Genomic DNA, 18,050 nt, shown 5'->3' on the forward strand with positions numbered 1-18,050 from the left:
CTATTCGCAGAAGATCCAGTCTTTGCTGAAGGCAGTCAGTCCCAGGGGTTCTGGAGGTCACTGACTTCAGGATAAGGCGACTTTTGGCATAGGATCTCTGTAAATTGGATACGGGCTGGTAGGGCTGGAGCCAAGCCTGTTCTCTGCAGTTTCCTCTGCTGGGTGCCTCCTTTCGTCCTTCATCTTCATAGGTTGCAGGATTCTGCCTTCCAGGTTCAGGGCTGCCCCCTGAATACTGTATTTTGGTGGCGTTTTAGGGTTCTATCGGTGTGCTCACCCCATGTGGGGGAGTGGGCACAATCCCTAACACTGATTGGAGAGTGTCTGCCATCTGCATGATGGTGGGCACTGAAGAGTTGGCTTCACCTTGCCTCCCCCACCTGAGGGGTGGGATTGGCAGAGGTGGGCACACCTTCTGAGCTGTTCTAATTTTTTCTGCCTGTCCTCCTGCTGAAAAGGGGGTGACACAGGAAGGGTCCTGCTCCTGATAGCAGGCGAGACTGAGGGGTCGCTTACAGAGGCGGCAAGGCCTTTGAAGCTCCCATGCCACAGACGGCTATTTCTCACCTGGGGGAGATGTGAACACCTCCACCCAGGATAAGCATTATTTCTGGGCCAAGGGAGCAAAGGCTCCCACCCCAGGGCTCCAGAAACATGTCTCGTGGTGGCAAGCTAGTGTGTAATAGTCAGGGAACCAACCAGAGGCTGGTAGTTTTTGAGGGGATATCTCTAAAATGCCCTCTGAGTGCATTATAGAATAAATCCTACTCTGGCATCAGCATGGGTTCATTATGCTGAGACATTTGATACCAATCTTCCCGGAATTCAATAAAGCCATTATGGTGCTGTGGAGTTCGTAATGACAAACTCCCAGACCAGATACTCTTGATGTCTTTACTGTACTTACAATGTCTGAGAATGGCTTTAGACACTGTAGGGGTACTGTGCTCCTGCAGCTGTACCCTCACCAATGGTGTAGTGCACCCAGCAAGATGGGTGTCTTACATAAACCATAGGCAGTGTGTTGCATGCATGGAACACAGGTATGTGTGCCATGTTGACTCTTCACTTTTCTCTGCACTAAAACATGCAGCCTGTAATGGCAGTGTGTGTGCGTGTTAAGGTACAGGAGTTCTAAGGGTGGCACAATATGTGCTGCAGCTCTCAGAGGCCTTACCTGGTCACAGCGCCCTTGGTATCCATGGTACCTTTCACAAGAGACTTACATGTGGCCAGAGAGGTACAAATTGGGGGTACAAAGGTACAGTTTTGGGAAAGATCACAGACCCTGGGAATCTGATTGGCAGGGACCTAGGGCACATCAAGTCAAAGTGAATCAGAAATATGGCAAAAGGTGGGGTGTTTACTGCAACAGAAACCCACTTTTCTTCATCAATTGTTTTAGTGATTTTTAAATGCTTTGCATGTGTTCCTTTGTTAAAGCCAGAGTGCTTGAAGTCAGAGCTACAGAGGGTTGAGCTAAGGTATGGCAAATGACTGGGCCTTAGATGTTGGCAGTGTATTACATGGTGAGGTCTCAAGACCACACCATATAATACACCCCATTTCCGCACACCAGAACTTTGCTCTGATTTAGGTGGTGACACTTTCATGCATGGATTAATGTAAATCCCTATATATTGGACTCCCAGCATACATTGCCTCTCAAGGTCTGAGAATTCTGTAACTTGCCTCTTTGCACTTCCCAAGCAGAATCTTGTCACTGCCTATTCAGGCTACCCCAAGAGGACCGCTACAGAGAAGTAGGACCAATTTTAAAGGTTTGTGAGAAAAAGAGGTTCCTCTTACCTCCACACAAGCTTTTACAAATATACTGCTACTAGAACCCTTCCTCGTGTCAAACAAAATCTCCTGACATGCCAATTGTAGCCTAAAAATGTACATTAACAAAAGAAAAAAGAATCTGTGAATCACAGAGTCAGCCAGTGAATATCTCATCCAAACATCTGTGTGGAGCAAACCTAGAGAGTAAGAACAAAGGGCCAGTTGTAGGTGGCCCAATACCGGTCGGTAACAACGCATGCCATTAAATTGCATGCCGTTGCAACGCAAAAGGTGTGCAGCAGTGGGTAAAAGGTGTTGGATTTAACTCCAACACCTTCCCTACTGTTGCACACACTGGAGTCGGAATAGAAAATTAATCTATTCCAACTTCCAGCACTCCCCCAACAGAAAGTCGGGGTAAAGGTTTGCGTTGTAACGGCATGCAATAAATGTAATGGCATGCATTGTAACATCACATATCCCTTGAGTATTGTTTTATCTATCTACGGGATGGTCAGTTATAAACCACACCTGGGAACTCCATTACTTAGTAGCCATGGACTTTTTAAATATTTTTTGTTTTCTAATATTCTTCCAAAGGAAGTGATTACCCAAAAGGGGATCCTAGAATAGAGCTAGACAAGCTGAGAGGTGGTTACAAGAAATCTGTAAATACCCTTGTTCAATACTGAGAGGCAACGATTGCCAGCATCTTGTGCATTAGGTAAGGTATCAAGTCGCCTCTAAAGAGCTTTGCCGAACAATAAGCAAATAAGGAGAGGAAGAAAGCGTAAAATAAAAAGCATTGCATTAGCATAGCTAGAACCTGCTTCAGTTATGTTTCCCTGCTCACGATAACGATGTCCACAGGAAGTTCTTGTCTTTGACTTAGAGACATGCCCAGTTCTTGGCTACTGAAGCGAGAAAATGAAGACACACTGAACATATTTCACTCGTTCTTCTGAAGAAGCAGTCCCATGCCTATGTGTGAAACTTATATGTGAGACATACATGCCCTAGGGGGAATGTATGTCTGCCACTTGGCACAGTTGAAAATGCACAGATTTGCATTTTTGAAGGTATTCCTTATTTACACCAACGTATAGCAAAACGGGATGCATCAATTTATTCACATAATTTTTGCGATTCTGTAAAAATCGCAATTTTTACCGAATCATAAATATTATGCGAATTCTAATTTGCGATTTCGCAATTCCCATTGATTCATATGGGCCAGGAATCAATGGGAAGGCATTGACATGTTGCGAATTGCAATTAGCGATTCGCAAAATGTTAATGCATTCCATGGGTGCAGGGGGGGTCCAAAGGACCCCCTCCTGCACCCCTGAAATGTCTTTTAAAGTGCATGTTTCACACACACATGTCCTAAGGACATGTGTGTCTGTAACATGACAGTGTTTAAAATGCTAATTTTAGCATTTTAATAATTTTTCGCAAATTACCACGAGGTTCACCCTCGTGGTAATTTGCAACCCCTAATTGCGAATTCGCAATTTTAGAAGGTTTCTTGCATTGCATTTAAGGAATCGCAAAATGCGATTCCTTAAATGCAATCACAATTTGAGAATTCGCAAATATTTGCGAATTCTTAAATTGCGAGGGCCTTGAACCTTCATGCAGTTCAAAAGAGGATTTTACGATCGCAAACGGCCGATTTTTGCGATTCGCACCGTTTGCGATCGCAAAATCCTTTGATGCATGTACCTGTTAGTCACTCCACTCTGAAACTTTAGTCCACTTTATGTCGCTCTATGACACTCTACTCTACTCTATGACGCTTGACACAACTCCCTCTATGCCAATTCACTATTCCACTCAATGCTACTTCACTCTCTGCCACTCCACTCTATGACTCTACTCCATCCTACAACACTATACAACACCCTACTCCACTCTGTGCCCTTCCATTTACTACAGTGCACTACTCTACACCACTCCACTCTACAACAATCTACTTCTCTCTACACCACTCTACTCTATGACGTTCTGCTCAGCTCCCTCTACACCACTCTACGTTACCTTAATCCACTTTATTCCACTCCACTATGTTCTACGCCACTCTATCACACTCTACACCACTCAACTTTACAACACTCTTCCCACTCTATGCCCTTCCACTCTATAACATTCTACTCCCTCCACGTCTCTCCACAACACTCTGCACCACTCCACTTCACTCCACGCCAATCCACTCCACTCTATGACACTTTACGCCATGCCACTCTACTTCACTCTGCTCCATGCCACTCTCCTTTATGCCACTAACTAAAGGATGCTGAAAGGAACCACGCTACCGTATAATATGCCTAAAACAAAGCCAATAGGTCTTGCTTACCCGAAACTCATTGGCTTTGCCAATGCTTGCTCCTGTCTGCGACCATCTTTTCTTTCAAGGAGGTCATAAACAGCAATACGTTGGAAGTTCGCTCAAAATAGGGTTATTAGCCTTCTCGCCTAGTAGTAGATAGACTGCTGTTAAGATGTTTCTGATAGCAGTACCAACTGAGACAGTGTTACGGAAAGTCACCTATAAATGAGCTGCAGAATATTTCAACAAAGAGTACATTACTTTCAAGATGGCCGACAGCTGTCTCCTTCATCTCAATCTCCACTTAGCGTGCGTATGTGGCGTAGGATGCTGTAAGTCTCTTCGCTTCTTATTCTTATTCCCATCTCATTAATGGGATGTGACCCTTAACTGATAAAGCAACACAAATTTTCCCTTGAGCCTTGAAAATAAAAAGCTGTCAGGAAAAAATCAACCAGTAGGCAGTGAGCATTAACATTATTTATGCATTTTTTATTAAAAATTTAAAAAGTCATACACTTGTTGGAGAATGCCACAGGCACAGACGGCGGTAGTGGGGGTGACACAGGATAGCGCATATTTGCTGCCAATAAACCACACGTGCCTACAGCCTCAGAACACCCCCTTGCAGATGTTGAAGATTACTTTCTCTTCCAATAGAGCTGCAGAAAATAGACACAAGCTTAGAAAACAAATATTTCTTCAAGGGATTGCATTGTTTAAGCATTTTTGAAACAATATTTTATGTTTTAAGCTTTTGGGCCTGATATTGTCAATCTGTGAAATGTAGTTTCTGAAAAGGAAATACGTTCATATGTGTAATGTAAATGATATAGAAATATTGTGATTATGTGGTCCCATTTACCAGCATCACCCCCTCCTTTTCCAGTGAATATTGAATTGGTATTTAGACAGAATATCCAAAGTGGGACAAAATATTGTGTAAAAAATATTGAGGACAAAAATATAGTGAAGGTACGTTTCTATAGGTAAGTGAAGTTTTGCAATATATAACTCCATATATATGTACTTTGACGATGCATATCTTCAAGGTAAATAGATGTGGAGGTTGGAATAGTAAATCTATACTTACCCATTTGCAAGTAACTTCTCGATACTTTGGTCCTTGATATTTTTGACACAATATTTTGTCCACACTATATTTGTGTTTTCAATATTCTGTCAATACTTACATCTGATACTAGAGGAACAGAGGTGGGTGGTTCTTAAAATTTGTTAAAGATTGTGTGCTGATGACCAAGTCCCTGTTCAGAAGCCTGTGGCAGTTAAATGTGGGTGCGCCGAATACCAAGGATGTGTAGTCTTGAATTCCACAACATGTCCTTTTAATCCACTACCAGACACTCCCTGCCCCTTTGTGCAGGTTCCTGTTTTCAAAATTTGTGACAGTTTTAGCACCATTCTCTTCCTCTGTCTTTCCAGTTTATGTGTTTTTCCTTCTCTTGCTCTCGCTAAATGTCTGATGTCGAAAAATATGTGCCACACCTCAAAAATGAGTGCCACTGGCCCCACCAGCAACCATGGCCTCAAATTAGGCACTGGAAGCAGGACATTTTTTAAATCATTGTTTGCAGTTTTATATAGAGTTAACTCAACCCAAAGGTTTTGGAGTGCTTTACATGAGCACCTGTTACATTTCACAAGGTCATATTGACCTTTTGATTTTTTTTACGCTCTCTCCTACCTAGTTCACTGGAGACCTTAACCACTCCATCGCTTGTCAGGATGAAAGGTAGTGGGACAGAACTGTTGGCGGGTCTGGGCAGAGAAGGCGGTCAAGGACAGTCAATACTTCCCTCCCACCTCCTGTGCAATGACATGTTCTCCCCTCCACATACCCTACTGGCTGTAGGAAAGTGAGCAGCACAAAGTGGGGTCTACCATCTATGCAGTGCTTAATATGAGCTGGTGTTTTCCGGTGCTCGCCACCTAATTGTTAACACCGGCACTCATGACAGCTGCCACATGGTGGCGCTGTGTGTGTAATTTAGAGTTGAGCAGAAAACAGTTTATTAATTTAATATACATGAAAACAACTAATACCTGCTGCCTAAGCCATTCTTACAGCTTTGGGGGCCTACAACAGTCTGAAATGTCACAATTGTAGCAGTGGTATGGTTAGTGGTTGTGTCGGTACTGTCATTGGTAGGGAATAGGTGAAGCAAACTGCGGAAGTCTCCTGACGAGAGCCCTGGCACTTATGTTTTTTACAAATTAAGCACTGCCTCTATGGCATTGTAAACTGAAGAGTTTTTTTCCAGTGGCGAGAACTGCAATGAAATAATTGCCACAAAGAAAAGTTCACTGCAGTACTTACAACAATGAAATTAGAAGTCTCCTATGCCACGCAAACAGGCTTTCTCCACACCAACACGACACAGACTTCAGTTGGTGGTCCCTTTCACCCACACAGAGTGCAGCAGAATAACAGGCATAGAGGGTCCAAGAAGATTCTGAATCCTCCTACAGACCCACATACGGTACATGCCTTGGTAGAGCAGTCTTTCTTCCAAACAGTAAGTAAAGGCCAGTCCCTACAGAGAAGATTTTCCCTCTCAGCCGAAAAAAACTTTTCTTCAGACACACATACAATATGGGTATTTATAGGGGAGGTGTAACCTCTCAACAAAATAAAACTTTCTACACACTCAGGGGGATATGTACAACAGAAGTGGCGGAGTGAGGGACTCTCCGTCCTGCCTCATGCCGCCACTTCATAAACGCAAGGCTGCACCATATTTACAAGGATATGATGCAGCCTAGCATTTCCTCCTACGCTGACGCTACACTTAGCAGTCTAGCGCTAACACAGGCACCCTTGCATGATAGTGCAAGGGTGTCTGTGTGTAAGGGACGATTGTTTATGTGTAGGAAGGTGTCCCTTCCTGCACATAAACAATCCTGAAATGCCATTTTTTCACTTCTAAATGTGCTGCATAATGCCACGGACATGGAAGTTACAAAATGTAATTTATTTAAAGGGTTGTTTATGTGCAGGAAGGGTCATCTTCCTACACAGAAACAATCCAAGGCGTTTTGCTTTTTCCACTTGTGCTTCACATGTCTGTACACATGGAAAAAGCAAAAACAAGAAGAAATAAAGCATTTCTCTGTGTTTTGCCAAGTTGAGACCAGGTTTTCCCTGGTCTTAATTTTGGCACTGCCTCCTCTTTACGCTGCCCTTGTAAATAGGGGACAGCATCAAAATCAACGGGTGTTGCGGTGGAACGCCCACTCCAACCCCCACTGCCCACCGCTTTCACGCTAAGCATAGCGTGAAAGGGAGCTTATTTACAAAACAGCATTAAGTCACATTAAGTGGCTTAATGCTGCCTTGTAAATAAGGTGAAACCCCTATCGTCACGGAAACATCACAAAAAGTGATGTTTCCATGGCGATAGGGGCTTGTACATATGCCCCTCATATGTAATATAAGCATCTGTGGGGCAGGTGTTATCTTGACTCCTGTTAGCTGAAGTTCCTACCTTTTCTTCAGAAACAATGCAGCCTTCTATGGTATTTACTCTCACCCAAACAACAACCAAAACCTAGACCCAAGCAGAACAGCAACCATAACAAGGCAGGTATTCCATCCACTCTGACGCAAACAAAGGCTTTGACAGCTGGCAAGCCAACAAATGCCCCGATGCAGTCACTATGCACCATTTTCTATAGTATTCTGCTGTGAAGGACGTCCCTCTTCTACCCATATAGGCAGAAATCACTCAACTATTGAAGTATTAGCTTTGAAAGAACTCACAATATAGTAACAGCACTGCTTGACTTTAGCTAATGATAGGGCCTGACAATCAGAGTGATTGGCCCATCAAGGTAGACTCTGTTAGTAAAAGGCGACAAAAAGGGTTATGACACAAGATTCAGTTGTGCCTTGTCTGAGGCACCACTCTTTATTCCTGAAGCCTCCGTTTCACTCCCTGAACCAGGTCAGATATTCTGCTGTGCAGCCAATGCAAAGCCCACACGATAAACAAACTGGAGAGTTTGCAAATTTGCAACAAAGCTTCTGTTCAAGAAGGCTGAACAAGGAAAGGGAAATAAGCTGGTGACCCCCATGAAGGAGGATGATCTCCAGTGGATCCTTGGATCAGTCCATGCTGTGTGACGTGATGATCCCATCCTCAGCATGGCACGTGCTCCAGATCCTCTCAGTTCATTTCCAGGTAATTGACGTAGTCCTTCACCCACTGTATCTCGGGGTCACTGCAAATCTGTCGATTCTTCCTTGTGATAAAACTGTTGAGAACGAGAGAGAAAGAGAAACGAGGTAGAGAATGAGTTTCTGCTGATAAGGGGCATCATCTTGCAGGATTTTATCATCAGATGTTGCAATTCTAGATTACGCACACCGTTACTTGGGGTAAACCTCTGAGATACGGGGGAGCACATGCAGCTTTGGGGCAAGAATGGTCTGTGACTTTGAAACGCTCCCTCCCGTTAAGTAATGCCCCCTGCAAAGCACATGGAGGGGGCTCCCCTCCCCTGGTGGCACGACCCAACATCTACCACTGTGCCCTACCACCCAGAAATCTAGCATACTTTGATTTGAAACCTCCAACATTAAAATGAAATGCCTCTATATTGTCTTTCTCTAAGTTCTAATGAGAAAGTGGGAAAGACTCTTAACATAAAAGCTATGCCATTTGTAACAATACTGTCAAAAGCAGATTATTTAAGTGAGGCAGCAATCAGAACAATGCCAAGTAATGATCCTATTATCTCAGGAACTGCCTATGGCTGAAGAATAAAGAACAACTATGAAGGATCTGAAATGGAATTGGCAATACCTTGAAACTTTGAAACACCAACCCAAACCTGCAAATCCATAAAAACTTGACTGACAGTGCTTTAAATGGGCGGGTACTCACTGGTACTGAGTACCGGCACTTCTGAATTTTCGGGCCTTCAGTACCGGCACTTCTCCTAAGCCAAGGGAGAGTACCGGTACCCTAATAGTTGGCACTGCAGGCTCCTGTTGTTTATCTCCTCTAACACAGATTAGATGCCGATCTGCCTCTCAGGAACTCGTACGGGCCCCAAGCCTCCTGCAGTCGCTGCTGGAAATTTCAGCAGCGTCCATGTGAATGGCCCCAGACTGCAGGGGTCTAAGAGGGCTTGCTGTGCGTCACGCTGTGCTTAACAATGCAGGTGTCTATCTTTCCGAGGTCGATAATTGGCTTAAGTGACTAAAACCCACAGCAAAACTCAGGCTGCAGAGCCAGTACTTTGCATTACTTTAACTGGAACTGAACATGCAAATAAGGCAGTTTCCTTTAAGATCCCGGCAATTGTTTAAAATGTATTTAAACAACTGTCTTGCGATCCATCGGGTGTGAGGGCAGTTAAATACATTAATCGTTAAGAAGGGCAGCAACAGGGAGGGAGGTGAAAGTGTGGGAGATCATCAGAAGGTTCTTCGGAGCATATGCTTTAAAGAAACAGAAGGCGTGACAGGGAGGGTGAGAGATGCAATGGTGTGATAATTCAGTTTTTAAACAAACAGAACACCCGGCGCATAAGCCTCAGCCTGCTCCCTAATGCCTTTAGATCCTCTTTGCAGCAGGTTTGTGGAATCAAAGCGTGCAAGCTTTCATAACGAATTTGATAAGAAAAACATGCCAGCTGCAGCCAAGGAACATTTTTGTAAAGTCATAAATCTGGTGCATTTCTTGACTTTAATTTTCCAGACGGCAAATTTAGGGGATGAGTACAGCATGTAGGGGAGAACAGGGGACTTGTGTGTGTGCCTGTTTTCTGTGAGAGAAAAGGGAGAGAATCAGGACACTCAGTAGATTTTAGAGGGAATGTGTAGAATGCTTGTGTACGTCTGCTTGTTTTTGTGTATGTGTGCGTGTGTGTGTGTGTGCGTGCGCGCACGCTTAAGTGTATCTAGTATTGTGCCAAACACCAACAAATATCTGTATGGCATTAAGAAGCAGCAAATATTGCAAAACATGGAACTGTTCACATATCATCCAATTTGGGTTTCATTTTGTGTAATGAGTTAACCTGTTTCGTTTATATAAACACATTTCTCATGTGTTTTTCATAGTTGCTGCAATTGATATAGAAGTCATTATGTATCATCATATGTAGCCATAAGCCCCGCCCCTAGCCCCACCTCTAGCTCATGTTAATGATTACCTACACTTATTATTTTCCATTTAAAGCACTGACTGACAATATACATGAGAAGTACAAAAGCTATAACTGAGTATTCTGTGAAAGACAAGAGAAATAGACTGGTGAATGATCTGCATGCCACACACTAGCGACTGTCAAGGGTTGTGCATGATAATAACGTGAACTGAGGAAGCATTTCAATCATAATGTCTAATTAGTAAGCACTGCAAAACAGGCAGGCAAACAAGGCTGAGGAACAAAACTGTTTGAATGCTTCAGAACATTGATGCAGATGTTTGTCTGTTTAATTGATCATTTCTGTAGTGTAAACAATGCTAAATACAAGATTTAAGGTACAAGTATATATAACACTGTATGTAGAATAAAAACAAACCATATCAGCAAGTACCTAATGACAATCTATACAAACTGTAGTTGTTAAAGCAAAAGAAAAAGTGCAAATATTTTCAAAGTGCAAAATAAAGCAATCACCAGTCCAGCAATATACAAAAATCAAGCATGTTTTGTAAAACAATCCAACTTTCTTCTTGCATCAAGGTGAAAATACTTTCAAAGTGCATGGTGAAAACCAGTCCAGCAGCTTCCCTTACAAGGACTGACCTGAACCACCAGACTGGGCCTTACTTCGTAGCAAACAGAGGCCTCAGACCTCAGTGTGTCAACACTGGCGGTATTTACAATTTACCAAGAGTATAGATACGCCTGCTAAATACCAGATTCACCATTGCCTCCAAATGGCTCTATCCTTACGTGTGACACTGCCAGACAGGCCTGGATTTTAAGCCAACAGCACCTTGTATTCTGGGAGTTGTGCTGTGACCATCTAAGTAAGGGGTTAAACATTCCAGCATGCAAAGTGTTCTTGGATAAAAGCTACGAATGGACACAACATGGTACCAATGCCCCTTGGCAGCTATGATTTAAACAATCACAAGGGGATGTTTAATTTCCTCAACATAAGTTGCAGAAGTCTGGCGTCAAATAGCAAACACGTTGTGCGTAGGTGTGGGCGGAAAATCCGTTCCGCTCGCGGATTTTGCGGATTTTCGGGAAATCCGCAATCCGCGAGATTTGCGAATTTCCCGCAAAATCCGCAAATCCGCGAGCAGCGGATTTTGCTCGCACTGCTCGCACTGTTCGCGTGAGTTCGCGCCCCGCGAATAAGTGCAAAATTGCAGAAATACGATTTTAGCAAAACTGAAAGTAACTACTTACCAGGTTCAAAAGTTCAGGCACATCATTAGTAGCCATTTCCTGTAGTGCTTCCTGAGGGGCCCCTCCAGAGTTCAGTTGCCAGTTGAAACTATTATGTGACCCTGCTCTGAACCTCAGAATAGTTACACATATGCCACAAAGGTCCTGAATTACAGCTAAGGGAGACAAGCAGGAGCCAGGCTGGAAGTTAAAATCCATTAATCAGCCCCTAATTCATTATTGTCAGTTGGGGCAGGGCAGGTGTTGTAACTAATTTTGCAACAATGAAAGCACTTAGCAAGTGCAAAAGATCACTAATCAGGGCGCACTAAGGAAGCAGGTGCCAGCTAAAAAAATATTCTGTGACACATTAATCAGCCCCAAATTAATTCAGGTCACTTGAGGCAGGGAAGGTGTGCTTTGCTTTGCCGAAAATAATGTACACTGGACAACCAGAGGGTGTGATGATGAAACAGAGGGTGGCATGGGTGGGCCAGAGGGTGGCATGAGTAGTCAGAGAGTGGCAGTGGTGACAGAGAGTGGCAGTGATGAAGAAGAGTGTCCCAAACAGGCTGGACACGTAGAAACAACAAGTTCGCAAAACTTGCGACCCGACAGGTAAGTTCGCAAATTGCGAAATTGTAAAAACCCTCGCGAACTGGCAGAAACACGGGCGAACACAAAAAAAAAAAAAATCCGCAAATTCGCGGTAATTCGCGGATTTTGCGGATTGCGAATCCGCAAATCCGCAAAATTCGCGAACGCGAGATCCGCAAAATTCGCTCATGCTTAGTTGTGCGGTGAACCCAGAAACGTGCTGTGTTTAGCCCCCGTGTATGGACCTGAGGTGTCATTCTCTAAGAGACCCAGTGGTAAAAGCCCACAGTTGTCTCTAATGCATGTGAGTGCCAGGCAGTGGTCAAAGTGGGGGGAAAAAGTAGGGGAACTGTGGGAGGAAAATAAGAGGGCGGGAATAACCAATGGATTGGGTCAGTGGGCAGAGTGAGAGGTGTGGCATAAAGAGCAAAATATCCCAATTTTTAGTATTTGTTTCCCATTTCACTAACCGGTTACAGCTTATTAGATTATTTAATTTAACCAATAGATACAAATGTTTATTTAAGGGTAAATATGTGTTATTGACATTAAAATACATTCACAAAGTAGGATACGTTTCCAATCACAGAATGTCCCAAACATCCTTAAAAGTGGAATCGCAAGCCATTTGTCTCCCAGCCATCGAGTTTCTGTTAACAGCACTTCTCCTCCTTTTTTCCACAAGTGCAGTTCAAAAATGAATGGCAAAATATCCTAGTTTTCAAAGGTTTTCCACATAACCATGGCTTTGCCATATTTGCCACATAATACATCATCTGCTGCATAATCTGACGGTTTTAACGAATACATTTGCCAAACACATCAAAAGTTACTAAAACATGTGACTTGTGCTGCTGTGAAGTGGAGGGTTCTTTGCAAAGGTTGACTGGTCACCTTTCTCATTGCTGCAGTTGTATGTTCCACTGGTACTAATAATGAAAAATCTTTGCAGAGACTATTAGCATGTGTAAAACTTTCAAAATAATTAAGTATCAGAAATTTTACAGCACAATTAATACCAGTGTAGGGTGTCAGAGCACTTTACATCACACATATTACACAGAGACAATCATTCATATGTGCGTAAATCACTGTGTAGGAAATGTTACGTAAGACAAAGGACTACAAGGTGTGGGAGTCCCATGGCAACCATACTAGTAGGCAGCATAGTTTAATAGTGATTGGTCTGCAGAAACACAAATTCAGAATTCAAACATAATACCATGGTTGGGGGTTCTCTTTATTAATCAGAATTGATTTCTACCCAAATGAACCCTTTTTTGCAACATTAGGATAATCGAAGACTGAGGAAAAAAACATAACGCTCTAATTTATACCTTGTAGTTTGCATGCAGCTTTTACATGACAGTTAATAGCTCACTGTTCTATGTTAGGATTTTAACTTATTAACTGCAAGTAACAATAGGGTCTCTCTGACAAAAGCAGTAACCCACTGACCTATTCACATTATGTGCACTTTGTGATCTGCATGGCACATGTTCTTAGCAGCATGCACATTACACCTCTGCCATTCCTTTTCATGAGTCAAACCTTTCCACTAGACAAAATATCCACTCTCTCTACGAAAAACATTAATCACTGGAGTTATCAAGACATTTTTATTGTTGCCCAAAAATGTTGGAGGCCAGGAAGGAGGCAGCAAGTGCTTTTAAAACCATATTATACTTACAAACACGACACCCCCACCTAAAGTTAGCGCCCGGTGTGGTGGCACTGCCCTGTAGCCATCCTGCTCAAGGGTCCTGTGACCTCAGTGACAGAGCCACTGCCACTCTATGGTGTGCTGCTTCATAGGTCTGTCCCCAAGACTGGAGATGAACTTCATGGATAGTGGTGGACAGGTCATCAAGGTTAATCCACACTTGGCACTGCTAGTGTCCACCTGCAGGTGCTAAGACACCAGGGCTTTTAAGATCTTGCGGCGCCTTCTAAGGTGTAGCACAGGAATATGCTCCCTCAGGATAGTGGTCTGGGAGCCTGGTTATTAATGCTGAACCTGGTTCACCAGTTTCACTTGAGCAGCTCTGACCATAGCGCCACATCCTCTCCCCCACTAAACACCATTCTGCCCCAATTAGAGAAACTTGCTCTGCACTGACCCGCTATAAACACCTGGATGTGACTCAATTCTAATTACGCACTAGACAAGAGCAATATGCTGCCTAACATTTTTTACAACATCCTAGAAAAAGCAAACACTCATAGGGAATGCAAGATTAAGTAAAGCATGTGAAATGTAAGCAGGAAAAAACATGGTTACCTTTTTCCTTTTACACTTATTATTCTGAAATTAGTGAGTGCTTTTGCGTGAAAAGGTAAGGCCATGACTACAGGGCCCGGAAGGGACCCATTTCAGTGCCCATTGCTTATATCCTTACAAAAAGTAAGAAGTATGGTTTAAAAAGACCACATTCATAAACACACAGTAGCTGTACACATTTTGTTTTCCAATTCACCCATCAAGCAGGTATTTCAGTACCTCCAGGCAAGGTGCACTTTCCCACACAGGAAAAACAATGTTGTTGAAAGAGAGAGGAGAAAACAAAAGAATCAATTCACTGGCAAACACTGTAAAGTAGCGAACTCAATCTGGCCACTTTGCAACTGTCGAGACCTTGTGCTAGAGATACGCCGGGCCGCAGGCACTACGCTCAGCACAAAGACCCGGGACACTCATTAGTGATCCGCGTGGTCCGGACTAACCCCGGGGCCACGCCTCCTTTATTTTTATACTACGCGGGGTGACGCCTCACGCCCGCATATGCGTACGTCTACATGCGCGATCAACTAGACTGCTGACACGCAGTCTGGGGACATTACATTCCTTTCAACCTTTATTTGAACAAAAACAAAAAGTTGTTTCAAAGTCATTAGGTAGAACAAATATTAATCAGGTAAACAAAAGGGCCATCCGGCCAGTTACCAGTCTGGAGGTCAGGTATTCTGTTCTCAGCCGACAGCAAAGTCCGCCAGTTGCGAAGACGGGGCCGGGTTTCTTCTTAGTCCATAGCCCGCTGCTTCTCCGCGGAATAGTACTCTCCGTGGGGCCTCATGCGGTGGTGTTCCAGGAGACTGGGGCCCCCTCGGGAATTGGGGGCTGATGGTTCTTGGTGTTTCCGCGGCCAGGGGACTCGCAGCTGAGTTGTTTGTGTGGGCCCGTGCTCCCATTCTGGTGGACTGTTGTTCTCTTCCGGTGGAACAGGTGGCTCTTGGTCAGATTCTTGGCTCGGACGATCCTTTGGTGGAGTAGAGGCTTTTTTGAAGAAGGACACGTTACGCGTGACGGTTTCTCCACCTCGTTGAGCAGTCACCATGGTGCCGGTGCGGGGCATGACCGCCCAGGGTCTCGGTTCGAATGGGAGCCTGAACTTGCTCCCAGGGTATCTGTCTTTCACATAGATGTGATCTCTTTCCCAGATGGAGCTGTCTTTGGCTCTGCGTCGGAAGCTGGCTTAGTCATTTGATCGCCTCCGATTGAACATGGTTCTTCGGGGGTTCGCTTTGTTGGGAGTCCAGGTATGATGGTTGGGGATGGTGTCTCTGACTATCCTTCCCATTGCCGATGGGCCGGGAGGTGCCTCCGTAGTGCGATGGGGTGTGAGCCGGTACTCCCTCAGAAAGGTATAGATAGCTCTTTCCAGAGGAGCCTCTTCGGCATGGGCGATCCGGATGACTTTGTTGAGGGTGCGCATAAACCTCTCGACCTCCCCATTGGCTTGGGTCCATCGGGGTGTCACTTTCCGGTGTTGAATTCCCCACTCCTTGAGGTAGTCTGCGAATTCTTGTCCCTGAAAGGGGGGTCCATTGTCGGTCTTGACTCGCTCGAAGATGCCGTGCGTAGCGATGACCTTTTCGAACTTTGCTGTGACTTCCTTGGCCATGAGCGTTGCTATTATCTCCACCTCTGGGTACTTAGTGAAGTCGTCAATGATGACAAGCATGTATCTGCCATCTGGAAGGTGTCCAAAGTCTGCGCTGACCTGTTCCCATGACTTCTGTGGGTTGTCCTCAGTGATGACTGGAGGCGAGCATTCGGGTTGCCCTGCTGCCTGGCACCACTGGCATTCCTTGACAGTCTGTTCTACTCTGGTGTCCATATCCGGAAACCACACTTTTGCACAGAGCCAGCTCTTAGTTTTCACCGTCCTTTGGTGCCCGCGGTAAGCCAGTTCAATTGCTTGTTGGGTCAGGTTTGTTGGCATCACGATCCGTGGTCCTCTTAACAAGCACCCTTGACTGTCCACGGACAGTTCTTCTCTTACTTTGAGGAGAGTCTCTAGGGCATTCTTTGACTGGGGAGCCCTCTTGTTTAGTGACTCTTGAAGGGTTTTCCAGTTGTTGGTCTGTAAGGCATTTACCACTAATTGGAGGATTTCATCACTGCGGGTTGCTTCGATGATCATGTCCATGCTCATGGGCAGTGGTCTCGACCTTTCCAGTATTACTTTTACATATTCCTCTGTTTCTTCGGCATCTTCCTCTTCTTTGCTGGTTGCCACTCTGGGATGCTTCGAGAGATAGTCAGACGGGTTTGTCGCTCCCGGCTTGAATTCCAGCTGGTAATCGTATTCCTGGAGTTGTAGGATCCACTTCTCTATTCTGGGTGGTGGTTTGGATACTGACCCTCGGAATAGAGGTATTAGAGGTTTCTGATCTGTGGAGACAGTGAATGGATGTCCATACACGTACACGTGAAAATGCCTGCAGGCCCAGTGGATTGCAATTGCCTCTCTCTCGATCTGGGAGTATCGTTGTTCAGTTTCGTCAGTGACCGGCTGGCGTAGGCGATGGGTGCCCAGTCTTCTTCTCCCTGGCGCTGGGTTAGTACTGCTCCTAGACCATACGGGCTCGCGTCCACGGCTATGTTGGTCGGTTTGGCCGGGTCGAAGTACGACAGGGTCTTATCCGCCGACAGCGCTGCCTTGGTGTTTTGGAATGCCATGTTTTGTTCTTCTACCCACTGCCACGGGGTGGTAGACTTGGTGAGTTCTCGGAGGGGCCTGGTGAGGTTGGATAAGTCCGGGATGAATCTCCTGCAGAAGTTTACCATACCAAGGAAACTTCGTACTTCCGATATGTTTGTCGGCGCTGGGCCGCTTGCACGTCCCTCACTTTGTCTGGGTCAGGGGCAACCCCCTGGTCCGAGAATGTGTATCCGAAGAAACTGATTTTGTTCTGGAGAAACTGGCACTTCTCCCGGTGCAATGTTAAGCCTGATTCTTTGCAACACGCTCCTCAGTCTTTGGTGGTGCTCCTCGACGGTGTTTGCGTATATGAGCAGGCCGTCCCTGACATTTGGGACTCCTGTAAGTCCGCTCAGTACTTTCCTGATGGTGTTTTGGAAGACTTCGGCGGCGCTGGATATCCCGAAGTTGAGTCGTCGATACCGTCTGAGGCCCACATGGGTGGAGAAAGTGGTGATGTATCGGGAGTCCGGGTGCAGGGGCAGTTGATAGTATCCTGACCGGAGGTCCATCTTGCAGAACCACTTCGCACCATTCAGTTCTCCCAGAATGTCATCAATGGTGGGTGTCAAATGCCGTTCCCTCTTTACAGCTGCGTTGGGTAGGCGCATGTCGACGCAGATGCGGACCTGTCCTGGCTGTTTGGGTTTTCGCGCCACCACGATTGGCGATACCCACGGTGTGGGCCCGCTGACCTTTTCGATGATACCCTGCTGCTCCAGAGTATCCAGCTCCTGTTCCACTTTCTTTCTCAGATGAAATGCTATTCTTTGGTGCCTGAGGGCTACCGGTTGAATGGATGGGTCGATATGGAGGGATACTTCTTTTCCTTTTAGGCATCCTATCCCTTGGAATGTGCTTTCGAATTCTTCAAGAATCGTGTCCAACTCTTTTTCCAGTACCGCCATTGCGAAGGATATTAGTTGGAGTTCTTCGGCCGCCTGACCACTGAGAAGCATGCCACTGCCCTCTTTAGT

The 18,050-nt window shown here is 45.0% G+C and overlaps 1 protein-coding gene across 1 annotated transcript in view; it reads right to left on the minus strand.

The window, feature by feature from the left end:
• Positions 1 to 4,585: 4,585 nt before the first annotated feature.
• The window catches only part of LOC147729806 (C-C motif chemokine 5-like), an 84,847-nt gene continuing 71,382 nt past the window's right edge, over positions 4,586 to 18,050 (minus strand). The window contains exon 3 of the mRNA XM_086954711.1: positions 4,586 to 8,389. Within this exon, the coding sequence (XP_086810837.1) occupies positions 8,302 to 8,389 (88 nt within the window). The 3' untranslated portion in view covers positions 4,586 to 8,301. The remainder of the gene's footprint in view (positions 8,390 to 18,050) is intronic.

The sequence above is a fragment of the Lissotriton vulgaris genome, chromosome 2_1 (assembly GCF_964263255.1).
Source record: "Lissotriton vulgaris chromosome 2_1, aLisVul1.2, whole genome shotgun sequence".
Lineage (NCBI taxonomy): Eukaryota > Metazoa > Chordata > Amphibia > Caudata > Salamandridae > Lissotriton > Lissotriton vulgaris.